The sequence below is a fragment of the Scedosporium apiospermum genome (genome assembly GCF_000732125.1).
Source record: "Scedosporium apiospermum strain IHEM 14462 chromosome Unknown SEQ_SAPIO_0176, whole genome shotgun sequence".
In the NCBI taxonomy this organism is placed as follows: Eukaryota; Fungi; Ascomycota; class Sordariomycetes; order Microascales; family Microascaceae; genus Scedosporium; species Scedosporium apiospermum.
In genome coordinates, this window is record NW_015971877.1 from 621,170 (window position 1) to 635,757 (window position 14,588).

General features: G+C 53.3%; 2 protein-coding genes and 1 pseudogene across 2 annotated transcripts; all 3 read right to left on the minus strand.

The window, feature by feature from the left end:
- Positions 1–452: 452 nt before the first annotated feature.
- Positions 453–3,704, minus strand: SAPIO_CDS10708 (SAM domain-containing protein; the record flags this gene model as incomplete). The annotated part of the gene is made up of 3 exons (XM_016784255.1): positions 453–3,205; positions 3,287–3,430; positions 3,614–3,704. 3 exons carry the CDS (start codon positions 3,702–3,704, stop codon positions 453–455), a joined length of 2,988 nt encoding a protein of 995 aa, XP_016638487.1.
- A 3,118-nt stretch (positions 3,705–6,822) lies between these two features.
- Positions 6,823–10,491, minus strand: SAPIO_CDS10709 (annotated as a pseudogene; the record flags this gene model as incomplete).
- Positions 10,492–12,859: 2,368 nt separating this feature from the next.
- Positions 12,860–14,440, minus strand: SAPIO_CDS10710 (Sulfate transporter; the record flags this gene model as incomplete). Its single annotated transcript, XM_016784256.1, has 2 exons — positions 12,860–13,981; positions 14,195–14,440. 2 exons carry the CDS (start codon positions 14,438–14,440, stop codon positions 12,860–12,862), a joined length of 1,368 nt encoding a protein of 455 aa, XP_016638488.1.
- Positions 14,441–14,588: the final 148 nt, after the last annotated feature.

Consider the following 14,588-nt stretch of genomic DNA (forward strand, 5'->3'; position numbering starts at 1 on the left):
CTAGTCACTCAACACCATGCTCATTTCTCTTAGCCGCGCTTGAGGGAGCGGATGGTCCGCCCGAAGGAGTAGAAACGAGCATAAAACGGGCGAAGTGTTGGCCCGAGCCTGCAAATATCATCATCGTTCCTCCCTGACGAGAAGGACAAAGCGCAAAGAGTCGACCGAAGAAGACAACTGTGGAAATAAAAGAGATAAAACAAATGAGAGTAAGTATTGGGCGTGCAGGCCGCAATAGGTATTAGGGAACGACGTATTAAACTGGTAACAAGAAAAACAAAAAGACGGAAATAAACATAAACGTGTCGAGGACGTCCAATCATCACAGCATGCCTCCCTCGGCAAATAAAGAGAAAGAAAAAAAAAAGTGAAAATTTTGGACGAAATGTAAGAAAATCCCTTGAACGAAGGTCGAACGAAGGGAGATATGGAAGAGGACATGAGGCGTCCGCCTACGCGCTTTGAGGAGGTAGGATCCCCTTCTCGCTGCCGGTGAACTCGTGCTGGGTAGCCTTGGCGCTCTCAACCTTCGACAGACCCATCTTTTCAAGACCGGAGATGCCGCTATCGGCCTCGTGGAGCGCGATATCGAGGCCGTCCTTCTTGTCTCTCTCGGCGCTCCTCCTCTTCTCGTCCTCGTCGCCCTCTTCCAGGTTCATGAGTGCGGGTGGCCTGTGCCTCATCGCGCGAGCTTTCGCGAGAGAAATCGTCTTTTGCTGGTAGGTAGTCGTGATTGGCTGCGTATCGTCGCGATCAATAGTCGCCTTCATCAACGCGGCCATCCAGAGTCGGCCCTGCTTGAGGTTCGGTACGGCGAAATAGTGGACTGTCGGTTTAGTGAAATTGACGGCCCGTGGTAGCCCCGAACGAGGCGGCACTAGCTTGAAGATGAACATCGTATCATCTCCCTTTTCTAGCTCGTCGCCACCGGCGCTAGATGTGCCTTGGTTCGGAAGCGTGGGTGTACTACTGCCCGCACCAGTGAGTGTCGCGTGGAGGCCAGTGAGCCTCTCATTGTCGGCGGGAAGCACGCGGTGGAACGAGATATCGATGAGGCCCTTCTCCTGAGTATCGTCCTCGCTGTAGTAGTAAGCGAGACGTCGGCCCTTGAGCACGAATAGGCGTGGCTTCCACATAGTCATCAAGTTTGAGCTCTTCTTCTTCATCCAGCCGCTATAATCGGCATCTTCCATCGCCTCCTTGGGGCTGATCTTCTGCAGACCCCGAGTGTATGCGCTCGTCTCTTTCTTTCCTTTCTTTCGCGCGTCTCGTTTCGAGTTCGCGCCATATGCCGAGGCCTTCAATTCGGCAGAATCAAGATCAAAACTATGACCGGCGGAAGGTGTTGTCGAACCTGTCCGAGCGGGTGACAAAACAGGTGACTCTCTAGTGGTGGACGAGTCGGTGGGTGAGGCTACCTTGGTGCGATCGGAAGATGAAGAGACCGAGTCGGATATGGCCCTAAGGCCCAACCCCGCCGCCTTCAACGTTCCCACGGGCTTGTTCACGACGGACGATAACCAATCGCCATGAAGACCATGCTTGTGCACCGGCGAAGCATGCGGGGCTGGTGAGGCGCCTGGGCTGTCTGAGATACCGTCGAGTTTCGTAACGGTAGGAGGAGGAGCGTCCTTGGACGGTGGTACGGGACGAATGGACTCGGTAGTATTGGTCGACGCCGTTTTCTTATGATTTCCAGCCGCCAGACCGTAATACTTTTGAGCGGCAGTTAAGCCTCCGTCGCGGATCGAATCGATACTTCCGTAGCGAGAATGCCTAGATATGGCGGTCGCACTACGCACACGCTGCTCCTCGGTATAGCTCGCCTTGGTTACGCCGCTGTCTCGCTTCTTAAGCACGTTCTTCTTACGTCCGTCAACCTCGGTGCCCGAGAAATACCCACGATCCAACTCCACAGCCGAGTCCTGGTGGTCGTTGCCGCCAGGATTCAAGATATCCTGGAAGCCAGTTGACGATAGAGGTCGCTGGTTGTATGCGCTGCCCATGGTCCAATTTCGGTCGAAAGACGCTTGTTTCTTGTGATTCGAGTCGGCGCCTGCTGCGTATGGTCCAGGTGCGTTCATGGCAGGGGAGGCAAGAACAGGTGTTCCTCGATAATCCGTAGAAGAGTGGCGACGCGAATGGTGCAGGTCCCTAACCTCGGCAGCAGACGGTCTCCTCGCATGCGTTACGCGTGTCGGGCTCTCCACGATTCTAGTGGGGGATGTAGGCGATCCTAAGTTAGTCGGATCCTTACGGGAGCTCATACCAGTAGACCTACGGCCGGCCTGTGCTGAAGAAGGACGGTCGTCAATGGTGGGCATCTTGATGGAGTTGGTAATGGTGTTTGTTCGGCTTCGCATCCGCCTCGTATCATCGGAGCCAACCTCGCTGCCGTAGGTCTGCGTGGTTCGCCGTGTGTAGGTACCGCTGTTCACCTCATCCTGTAGAGTCTTGATCTTTTGCCAAGTCTTTAGCCTCCGACCAACGGAGCCAAGATCCAGGGCCTTGATAAAGAGAGAGCTCTGGTCCATGCCCAATAATACCTCACCGCTGATTTCCTGATCCCTGAAAACCTCGCAGTGGTGCTTCTCTACGCCGGCGGTGAAAAGATACTCGGCTACCTCATCGGGAGTCCACTTTTCGACCTCTGCACGGGTGTGCACGGATTCCTCCTCCTCGTCCGTCTCTTCGCCCTGGATATACGACATTCGGGGGTCTATCGGGGCACTGTAATCGCTGCCGGAGTCGGTCGCCGCATGGAGTCCGCCGTTGCTAGCGGGCGATCGGAGGTCGGTAATATGTTCATCGATAACGTTCAACGTCTCATTCAGAACATGGCTATCCTGGTTACTGTTGAGCCTCGCTAAGGCTTCCTCGATGGATGAAGGAATGGTCGACGAGGAGGGTGCGTCGGGTTTCGGCGTATGAACGGAGCTAAGAGGGAGAGTGGCAGGAGGTGAGTCGGGTATCAGAGAAGGGACAGACGCCGGTATGGTGGCGTGGGCGGTGACAGTCGCGGGTATCGAAGAAGAAATACTGAGGATGGACGTCGTCAATGGCGACGCGGAGTTCGTCGCCTGAGTGGTGTGCACGCTCGATTCGGGAGCCGATTCAGCGAGAGGGGAGAGGGGTGGGGGAGGGTAGTTGCTGAGGTTATTCGAGCTGCCCGCTGGAGCAGTCTTGGGCGCAGGTCGAGTGTAGACTAAAAAAAAAAATCGAAAGAATCATGAGCATACTGCCCATATGGCTATGCGCGTGTCAGGATGCAGTTGGGTGGCCTCACCTTCTGGGAAGAGACCGGTATTGTTGTTCACCAGGTGGCGGCCGAGAAACCATCCATCGCCGAACTCGTCGTCCCGTTCGATCAGCTCGACCCGATCGCCCTTGGCGAGGCTAAGCTCGTCGGCGCTCCTGGCATTGAAATCATCTATTCGAAGGGGAAAAGCAGAACGTCAGCAATGGACAATAACTTTGCGACAATCCCGAGGACGGAATCGTGGAAGCTTCGGTGTCAAGTCTCGCCAGCAAAGCTCAGTGGCGGGTTGTCATCCAGGCGGCGGCGGGTGCTGATGAAAATCATAGCGTAAGAACAGAACCGGGACAGACTTACGAATAACTATCAGGATATCGCCTAGTTCGGGCCTCGTGTTCCCTGATAGGGACGAGCCGCCAGGGGCATTGGTGGATGACGCCGAAGCCATCCTGGCTGGGGTTGAAGAATGCGGATGCTGTGATTGTCTCGATGTTTGGCAGAGTGCAAGTTCAAAATGCGTGGTCGGAGATGAGGGAAGAAAGAGGCTTGAAAAGTGTGTACTTGGTAGAGGGGGGACGCGACTACGAGTACAAGGTACCCTGCACTACTTCGTACCAGAACACGAAGCACAGAGCGCCAAAAGGACTGGCCTGGGCTGGGACAGACAGGGACGTTCGTCGTTGTCAATGTAACACCAAAAATCGATCCGTCGCCTCGCTGTTGTTCTTGCTCTCAACAACAGCAAAACGGTAGCGCCAGTAGTGGTGTACGAAGTAATATGCTGGCTGGCCACTGGGAGCTAGAGACTAAGAGGCGAGAACACCAGTTATTGATGACCTTGTGGCTACAAGTACGGCTGCCAATGCAGGTGGCGTTTGTGAAGGGGGAAAGCCAAGGGGCGGAGGGCGCCATCAAAGAATCCCGGGTTTTGGGCGGGTAAGTTTACGGTAAGGTTCCAGGTTGGGCGAATCCAGGTCAAGGTCAAGGCTCAAAGGTGATGTGGTTATGAAAAAGGAAAAAAAAAAAAAAAGAGAGGTGGCAGAGGCCAGTGGAGTGCATTGGTACAAGGTATGATGTACACGATTGACTGTTACTGCAAGTTGAGGTGGGAGTGGCAGAAAGCAGGAAAACGAAGGGAACGGGTTACCAGATACGAAGTAATAACAGATTGATCAATTGATGTGACAAGAAAAAAGTCGAAGAGAGAAAAAGGTAAGAAAATAAATTCGGGACGGGGGAACGACAGTGGAACAAGTGGAGAGGAGTCAGTGGGCGAAGAGTCTAACACGTTCTAGTGTGGACTGAGTAGGTCCTGTAGCGTGGTTTTGTTAGTGAGACGAGCCAGACCATGGGCCTGAGACGAAGTAATAGCGTGGTATTGATACCGACGACTAAGTACAATTGAAGCGCCTTCCCACTAGATTATGAAGAACTTCATGTTGTGTTCAGTACGAAGTACACAGGTACCTTTGTAATATTCAGTTGATGACCGGATTGTCACATTAATCGGACCTGGATCTAATTGATCTGGGTCTCTCGATTAATGTGGGTTGGCCATTATTTCCGAATTAGCTGACCAAGACTGACTTTGGAGTTTACATAAAGTGTAGTGTAGTAATTGAAAGTGCATGAATCTATTCGCAATCCCGTCTGAGGCGAGGGTTCTCGTGTGCTTACCGGAATATCTATCGCTCTCGTACCTCGAAAGAACAGGAAAAGGATGTCTCGGCAAGGTTGATAGATTGGTTAATAATGGTGATAATATGAGTTGGGCGGATATGAACGCATTTCTGGCCCACCATCCTCCCCAGCCATGGCCCGGCCCATGGGCGAGGCTCATTCCCCCATCCGCCACCAGCACAGTTGCAGCCCACGTACATCATCCCAGGCCAATGGTATGCCAGCATTGTGTTCGACGCTAATATTAGAGATCTTCGGGCTTGCACCCCTGTAGTGTAGACTGGCGTACCTGTGGATACTTCGTCGACCCCCAAAGATTATCAACTCTAAGCTGTTGAGGTATCCAAGCTCGATCCATGTCGTCTGTCGTGGCCCGCCGTGGCCCGTCTTGTCCCTCGTGTCGTGCCCTTGGGTTGTCTCGTGTCGCACCTCCGTTGGGGGACCTGTTATTGTGTGAAGTTTACTAGACTAGGGCATTGACCTCGGCGTGTTCAACCTGGAGCCACCTCGAAAATAGCTCCCTTGATCCGTTATTGAACGAAATGTCAAGTTGAGAATCCTGCCCCGCAACTAGCTCGAGGCACCAAAGGCACAGAGGAGGATCGTGGACTCGACAATAAGATGAGAGAGTAAGAAGTACGACAGTACAAAAGTAGTACGAGGGGCGTACAGCTGGCATGACGTGTCTGCACATGTTACCCACAGCGTATTCGCACCAGTGCGAAGTACTTCGTACTGCTCACCACATGAGAAAAAGACGAGCCCGACGCTGCCTCCTTCGTATCATTCAACTGCCAACTGTGTTCGGCATGTGCAACCACGTCGGCTTCTTTAGCAGAGCTTGCAGAATTTCCAGAAACTAGATCCTTTGCAAGATTTGATGTCGTTCCTGAATCGTCTCAGTGCCAAGTACCTCATCTGCGACCCTGGCATTGACCGCTCGGCCCGACCCCACGATTTTTATTATTATTTTTTTCCTTTAACGAAAGGGAAAAGGGAGGAAAAAGAAAAAAGGAAAGGAAAAGGAAAAGAAGAGAAATGGATGCGGGAGAGGGAGCAAAGAGAGTGAGAGAGACAACGTCCCTAGCTTCGGCCCTTTCATCCCCAGTTTGCCTCTCGCAAACTCTGGCTTCCTCTCTCCCAGACATATCCAGCTTTAAAATGATTCAGTTAGCCATCGATCCCCCCCCGCACTTGTTCCAATCTCTGACGCTCGAGTGCTTGCGAACTCGGCGAACGTGCTTCATCCTTAGACATGCAGCGGATGATGACGGAGCGAGGCAACAGCAAGTGTCCAAAGTGATATGACGAGGACACGGGGAAGGATTGTCGAGAATCTAGGTTTATCAGGTACGCTGGTCGATCTGGAAGTAAATCAATGATATTTATAGATTCCATCACGTTAGTGGTCATCGTCGAGACGGCTCGTCGATCCTTTAGAGTAAGCCTGTTCCTTTTATCCCCGACATTCCAACACGGGGATATCGAAATATCAGGCAACAAAATAGCTGTTTTGCAGGCAACTTTGGATGCTCAGTAGCAAGTGGGAATAAATCTATTTTCCTTGCAATAAGCATTACCGCTAAGTCCTTATAAAAGCCAACAAAAGATGGGGAAAAGAGAAGATGAATAAACTAGCGGAAGCAATGGTATAGGTATAGGTATACACCAGTCCATCTCCTCCTTCAACTCCAGTGCCAAAACATATCCCTTTTGTCCTCCAATTCCTAAAGGGAGAAAGAACCTAAAGCCCAAGGTATAACACGTATTATGAGAGTTGTTAAGAAAGTAACCCCTCAACTGTCATGTCGTTCTTCTAAATTGTATAGAAGAAATAAAGAATCATCAAAATGGTGAGGAAGGAGTAAGAAAAGAGATGACACTCTTCACGTCGGCAGTGTGAATCCCATCTTCGTAATGTACCCCTTAACAACAGGCATGAGTTGTGCCTCAGCTGCCATCCACATCCTCAGGTCTTCTTCCTCTGAAGGGTTCATGCCTTCTTCTTTGAGCCAGTCAAACACGCTCTCATCCATCACCCCAACAAGCCTGTCAAAACATGAAAGCACCATAAGTTCTCCCATCTCACGCTGCTTCTCCTGCTTTGACTCCTTGTCCTTTTCCGAGCCGGCATTTACCATACTGCCATTAGCTGAAGTAGATGTTTGCCCAACCCTCTTTTGAAGGATCTCTCGGAGACCCACGAGCAGGGAAACGACGTCGAGGTGGATGGGGTGTTTGTACTCAGAGGGGTGAGCTTCGAAATAGCTCTTCACAATCCCATCCACCGTCCCAACAAGCTTCCGCTCGATGGTCTCGGCGAGAGGCTGGGTTTTCGATGACCCGGGACTGTGGCGGGGCTTTAGAGCCAATGCTCGGTTTACGGCAGAGAAGATGCTTCGGCGATCGAGCGCAGGATGCTTGCGCATTTCCTTGGCACCATTCTTAATCAGGGTTATCAGCCGCGGGTGCATGAGAGCCGGACGAGGCAGTACGCTTGGCCGGGATGGCTGGCCTTGGATCGAACTAGTAATGGGCCCAACGCCATTGGCTTGTTGAGGGGCAACCTGGGTCGGGATGGGCCCGGGAGCATGTGCGGCGTAGAAGGCTTGCTGGGCTGGTCCCGTCGGCAAAGTTCCTGGTACAGGCACAGCTCCCTGCACGCCATTTGGCTGGGCTGCTGGGCCTGGAGTAACTACCGCCGACGATGCGGTGCCAAGAGCATAGTTGTGGCCGGCTCCATTTTCTATAGCATGGTTCTGAGCATTTGTAGCTTGCGCTGGCTGTACCTGCCCCGGGAGCAGTTGGGGTCCTGCGCTGGCAATACCATTAGGGGGTACGCCTTGGGGCGTTGCCGTAGCTCCCGCGAGGTTGGCGACTCCTGCCTGAAGCGCCGAGTCGGTGCTGGCCGGGTGCTGGCCCGTCGGAGTAGCGTACGTCTGAGCTCCGCTGTCACCTTGCTGACCGCCGAAGGCAAGCTGACTAGGCTGGTGATTTTGCTGATACGCAGGTGCCGCTCCCCCGGTGAGATAGGCTTGATTGGAGCCTGGAGGTAATTGGTGCCCGTCGGTTCCGTAGCCGGGGTAAACATGGTTACCGTATGCCGTGGCATATGGTTGCCCACCTGCTACCGCCGCGGCTGCTGACGCGGCTGCTGCTGCTGCTGCGGCGGCGGCAGCCCTTTCCACGGCAGCGGCATCGCCCTTGCGCTTCTTGCCGGCGTCAAGCTCGATGCCGGGCACACGCGTCCACGCTCCGGATTTCGGATCTTTCCTGAAGGCACTGTTGCCTATAAGGTTATGACGTACGCTGCTCTCCCAACCCTTCGTCTCAGTGCAAAAGTGATAGAATGGATACTTTGCAGAGATTCGGTTGTAAATCTGCTTCAGTATCAAGCCATCCGGCCCCGCTTCTCGCAGCACCTCGTCGATCAATATACCGTAGTTCTTGTTGGGTTTGGCCAGCTGCTCCTCCGTAAAATCTTCGCGGCGAAGTTTGAGTGGTGGAGATTTCGGTCTCGCCAGTCTCCTCTCCTTCCTTTCTCGTCTCCTTTCGGCCTCCGAACCCTCCTCTTCGCCCTTGGGCTTTCTGGGCTTGTATTTCCTCTTTTCGGGCTTGCCATCGGCACTCTCTGGCAAGGGATGTTTCCTTGGCCTCCCCACTTTCCGTTTGATGGGCGCTTCTCCGTTGGCGGCCAGTTCCTCCATTTGGCGCTGTCTTTCTATCTCCTGCTCCCTCTTGTTCAATTCCCTCCTCTCTCGTTTCGACATGATGCCGTCTTTGGGAGGTCGCCCGGGTCCGCGCCTCTTCGGAGGCTGCTCCGTTGTGTGCTTAGTCTTCCCAGTCTCCTCATCTTCGGACTCCGACTTTATCTCGCCATCATCAGACAGCTCCGGCGGGCTTCCAAGTTCTGAGAGTTCGTCGCTATCGCTCCGCAGATCTTCGTGGGCCTGGCCGAGCTCGAACTCGACGCTCATTTCTTTTCCGCCTTCGGAGTACCTTCGCTTAGGACCATCTTCGAGGTCTTCGGCACCAGTGCGGCCACGCTCCACTCCATTGATTATGAAGGTGAAATCCACATCTTTGATTTGTAGTCTGGCCCCGCTCTTCAACACAACGCTGTCTTGTCGATAATGCACATCATCACAGAAGAAACCGTTCTTATGAAGGGGAATCGCTTCGAACACATTCTTCTCGGCGTTGAACTGAATCTTGAGATGCTCTCGAGAAATGGCTTTGGTCTTGCTGGCAATATCGGGACCGGGAGAGTGGATGCCAATGAAGGGGGTATGATGAGGTGAAGGCCGAAGTGATTTCAGGTCGACGGCGGCGGCGCCAGGGGTGTGTGATACGTATTGCCGATCCATGATGAGCTGTTCTTCCTGGCCTTCAGCGTCGTTCTGAGAGGATCCGACCGACCGCGTTCGTTTCCGTTTCTTCTGCGGACGTGTTACGGATTCGCCATCGGACTCGGGGCCAAGCATACCACCCTCCTCGCTAACGTAGGATTTGCTAAACTTTCGGTTGCGCTCCTGCATGATGGGATTAGGTGGGGGAAGGCCCTGGGCCGCATGCTCCTCGGCGATGCGTCTGTATTCCTCGGCTCGGCGCTCATCTCGTTTGGCCTGTTCCATGGCACGCTGGTCCCGACCGATAATAACAGCATAGGTCGTCATCTGGAACACGCTGTCGGCGAACTCTATCCGCGCGAACGATTCTAGGCCCTCCTCAGTCGATACGAGGGGATGCATGGCACTGGGCAGGCCATCGACGCCTTCGCCAGGGATGGGAAGGGTGACTTGGGCAGGGGTGACGATGGACGGCGGCGCAATGTGGCCCATGGTCATGGGAAGGGGCGAGGACATCTGGGCAAATGCCATCATGTTGAACGAGTTGTTCGAGATTGCGTTTCGCACACGGGATGCCTCGCTGGCTGATGCGAAAGGGATCGCGTTGGGTCCGACAGTACTACTGCGGCGACTCAGGCTTGGGTGGCCGCGAGTGTGAGATTGGATTGGTGTTACAGGTTCGGCAGGCGTGGCTGTAGAGAGGGTAGGAACGTCGGCAATTACAGCGTCGATGTCAACGTGGTCGGCCGATGGTAATCCGTCGATAATTGGTGATGTCTCGTTACCGCCTCGGTCTGGAACGGGTAATGGCGTGTCTGGGTTGGGATTTTGTTGGAGAAGGTGCGAAGAAGAGGTGGTGGGCTCAGAAACATCGCGGCCGGTGGTAGGGAGCAGAGAAATTCCTTCCTGTTTGACGTGGGATGCCACAAGGTCAGTAGCTGTTGTGTGCGGAAGAGGAGCGGTTGCGGCGGTGGCACGGTCGGGATTTGTAGAGAATTCCTGAGAGAATTCGTCGCGAACGTTATTGTTGTGAGGGATGAGGTTGTCGGTGTTAAGGTTGTCTTGGGCGGTGGCGGCGTCCGTGGTGGTCTCGTTTGCGATTCTGGTTGTGGTTGTGGCGGTCGCTGACAGCTCAGACAGCGCCGTTGGTTCTAACTTCAGGCTGTGGTGGTCCGCCTGGGCGGCAGAGGCGGCGGACGAAGTCATCGCTGCGTAGCACGTTGGACTGTGTTGGATGACAGCTCCTTCATCTCGCGTGGGCGGGAATTGCGACGGGGATGGCTGGTCTGCCTCAGCGAATTGGAAAGAGAAAATCGAACGTTCCACCGTGCTAGATTCGCCGGGACTCGGTGTCGGTGTTGCGCTTCGGTCGAGGTCGTCTTAATTGCAGGAGCAGGTCCCTAAGAAAAATCATAATTTTTCTTCTTTTTTATGGCTTTTTTTTTTTTTTCTGACCGGTCCCAATTGAAGAACCTACCAAAAAAAAATTGGTGAGGGGGTCTCTCGGCCTCTGCAGTTCAGCGTCCCTCATCAACGTCCACTTTGCGACGACAGGGGCTGGTGAATGTGTTTTAGAGCAAGGTGATTGGCCAGAATGGCTCGGTGGGTTGCGAGGTGTGCCAGTGAGCCGGGCGCTGGCAGATCTGTACTTCGTAAGTGAGAAAGTTCAAAGATCAATCCAGCTTTCTGCAAAGGACGCCAGTCTTGGAATTGGTGATGAACTAAATTTCTAGCCAGAGTCTGTTGTTCCAAGTCCTCATTTGATCTTGTCCCTTCTGACATAATCCTGCCAGTTATTGTTATCTTATCGTCTCTCTCCCCACCGCTAGCTCCATCAAATCCTCTGACCGCCTTCAAATTTTCTTGTTCAAGGCTGTCTCTCCACATGTCAAGAAAGCTCCTTCCTCAACTTCATAGGTCGTCGGGACCTTCACCAATACCCTCTCGAGAACCTACCAACTTTCCTGGTCATGTTTCTTCATCGCCTTGCAATCTTACAATCCTCCTAGTTCTTGGTGTAGTTAGTCCAACAGGACGATCATTTCCGAACCTCGAACTACGTTCTGGAGTCTAAGTCCGAATGAAACTCATGGTCTCCGTTTCGCCCGTATCTGAGTACAAACGCTGGTACCCATTTTGACGATAGTTTTCGAATCTTCTTCTACACCGGAGCGAATGCACCGAAAGGTTCTGTACCAAACATTTTATCTAATCATTCGAGCCATGTTTGCTTAATTCGGGACCTGCTTTTGGAGTGAAGAAGCACCGAGGCATATGTAGATGGAGCGTTGTTCAGGCCAGGCTAGCATTCGAGCAGTGTAAGAAATGCCCGGATTGACACACACGACCATGTTAGGAGAACGTTTTCTATCGTGTACGACATTGACGTGTATCACTGGAAAACGCGTTGTACAAGAGGGTGTTAAAGACTAACGAGTGCGCCGTAGAAATCTATCCGTGGACGTAACAATAATCGCGGAAAAAAGAACAAAGAGTGCTTACCCTCGACGATGCCAGTATCTCGTATAAACGGCATCAGAGAAGAGTGTGAAACACATTCGGAAGGCAAGGAAGGATGTGTCCCCGTAGGGATAAGACCACCGTTACGTTCAAGGCCGGGGCGTAGACCAGAAGCCAAGTTCATCCCAAATTAGCTGATATTCCGAGTCGATGGATGCGTTTCCGTTCCTCTCGGATGTAGCCTCGGGGCCGCTTTCAAATGCACCTAGTCATCCTGTGAGGTTACTTGTGTATCATCCATTACACCAACGCGTGCAATAGGAGCTAGAGATTCGTCATATATGTATGACTAGAAATCATCCCAGTGCATATGACAGGACCCTAGATTACTCCCCCAAACAAGAAGACTAAGCTCCCCACACAGAGAAATGAAAATGCCAGCTTTCGAGCCAGTCCCTCCGCTTCACAACCGTTTAGCACGAGCCTCGGCCCGGCTCCTCCTAATTGGCCTCGCAGTCCTCTCCACCGCCCAACTTCATCTAAGGCTCGGCCCCGAGACTGTCCTCCCAACTAATCATGACGAAGACCCCAGCCGAAGAAGTGCATCATACTAGTCGGAAAGTCGCTCCTTGACGTTCCCGATCGCAGTCCTGCCACCCCTGTGCTGCTTCATCGCAACCCTAGACATCGCCTAGATCTCTTTCCGCCGTCGGAGAGACTATTACTGGCTTGCGGATCAACTGCTCCTGCCAAGTTTGATGTCCTCGCTTGCGGGGCTCGCTCTTGTGATTTTCCTCGTTTACAAGGATGGGCTCACTGTGTGGCTGTTGGTGGAGATGGTGGCGGCTGTTCTGGCCGGCGGATATTCTGCGATATTCTTGGTTGGGACGGTAATCGTGAGGAGGAAGTATAGGCGGGAGATGGAGCAAATGGACGAGGGGCTGGAGGGAGAGACGGGAACTCCACGGATTCCAGAAGTGGAGAGAGTGACATCATTGAAGGAGGATCTACTGCCTAGGTCGGAGGGGTTCTCTGATATCTGATATACGTCGGCCCTAGTACTGCTGTGATAATATAGTTCGATAGCATAGGGGAAAAGCAGTGAGCAGAGCAACTAGTTTAGCAATGGGGCAGTGTCCGAAGGAGCGGATTTGGCCAGCTTCCAGGCTGTGACCCTGTCTGAAAGACGATACGCCCAACTGCAGAGCATGCCAGCAGCAAAACCGACAGCATCATTCTTAAAAGCCAGTATCCCAGCAGTCGTCATCAACATCACCGTGCGTCTTTCATCCATCTCCCTAGCAGATGGCCTGCCCGGTCGCCGCGGCCTTGAAGAACCATCTGCTGCCGAAGTGCCGGTTTCGACATGGGTCCCGCAGTCCGGTTCCACCAGCCCGCGGTTAAGAGTCGCGCCGACCTTTGCCAATTCTAGTCCTGCAGCTAGAACCATGACTCCAAGTAAGCTCTTGGGGAAATGCGCTAGTAGGTCGACTAGAGTGCCTCCAAAGAACAAGCCCAACCCGAGCTTGAACAGGCCGAGAAGTATGATGCTGGCTCCGCTGCGGGCGCCGAAACGATACTGGGCTGCGAGCCCACCGGAACCGTGGCAGAGCGGCATGCATCCAAGCCACGGCCCTGTGAGATTCATCGCTGCAACACTAAACCCTAAAGCGTTGACTGAAGGGGATGGGAGGTGGGGTAAGAGATCTGCGGAAAGAGCACTGACGGCGATGATGGAGTTGAGAGTTGTGAGAGGGATCTGTCCAATGGCCATGGTAAGTGAAGATTCCCGGAATCGGAAGAAATCCTCCAGAGCGAGGATTTGCGGGCGCCAGAAGCTGAACCATGGTAGTTGGGCTGCTTCGCCAGATGTCAAGACGGAGATGAGAGAGAATACAAGGCCGGCGACGAGTACGTAGAGAGCATACGGGAATCGAGCTACAGTTTGGGTACCGAGGAGAAGGAGGAAGGCAACTAGTGCCCATAGCCGGTTATCGAGGGCTGGGCTGGCCCAGCCGAGCTGGCTCAATAATCCCGACCCGGTGCCGATGATGAGCGAGAGGCCGGCTCCATGTTGGATGCCCCTGATCACGGGCAAGGGAACGAGCCGGGTCCCATGATGCAAGAGACCCGTGGCGCTTAGAAACAGAATGACAAGGCCGACGATGACGCCGGCACCAGCGACGGAAGCTGGATGTGGATCCCCACGGCCGGAAAGAGCGGCGGAGGCGATAGCCTATGTCCTTGCAAAGTTAAGCACACACACACACACACACACATATGCACAAATACACACAAATACGCAAGGTTCCGATAGCGCGATTATCTCGGCGAGGGAGCCGAACGGTGATGTAAAAAGCGTTTCAGATAAGGTAAAAAAATGAGAAGAAGAAAAAAAAGAAGCAAAAAGGAAAGGAAAGAAAAAGTCTTCCACCAAGTCTGGATTTACCTTCATGGGCTGGACCGGGAGGGGCACACCGAAGACGACCCCGGTCAGCACGTTGAAAAGCCCCGAGAAAACCAGGGTCGAATCCAGATTTATGGAGCCCTGGAGGGCAAGGGCGACAATGATGGGTAAGAGAGTACCCGCATCCCCGAAGGCGCCTGAGATCTCGGCCAGGGGCGAGGCCCTTAGCGTCGCGATATTGTGGCGATTCGCCCTTTCAAGGCGTATTCGGAGTTGTAAGGGCATCATGATGGGCAGGACTGATCAGGGCAGGACTGATCAGGACAGGACATGTACATGACTACATTCATGAAGTCTGGCGAGGCGTCTTCAACGTTGGCTTGTATGGAGTGCGGAAACAAGATAGGGTAACGGAAGCAGCGGACTGATGTTCGTT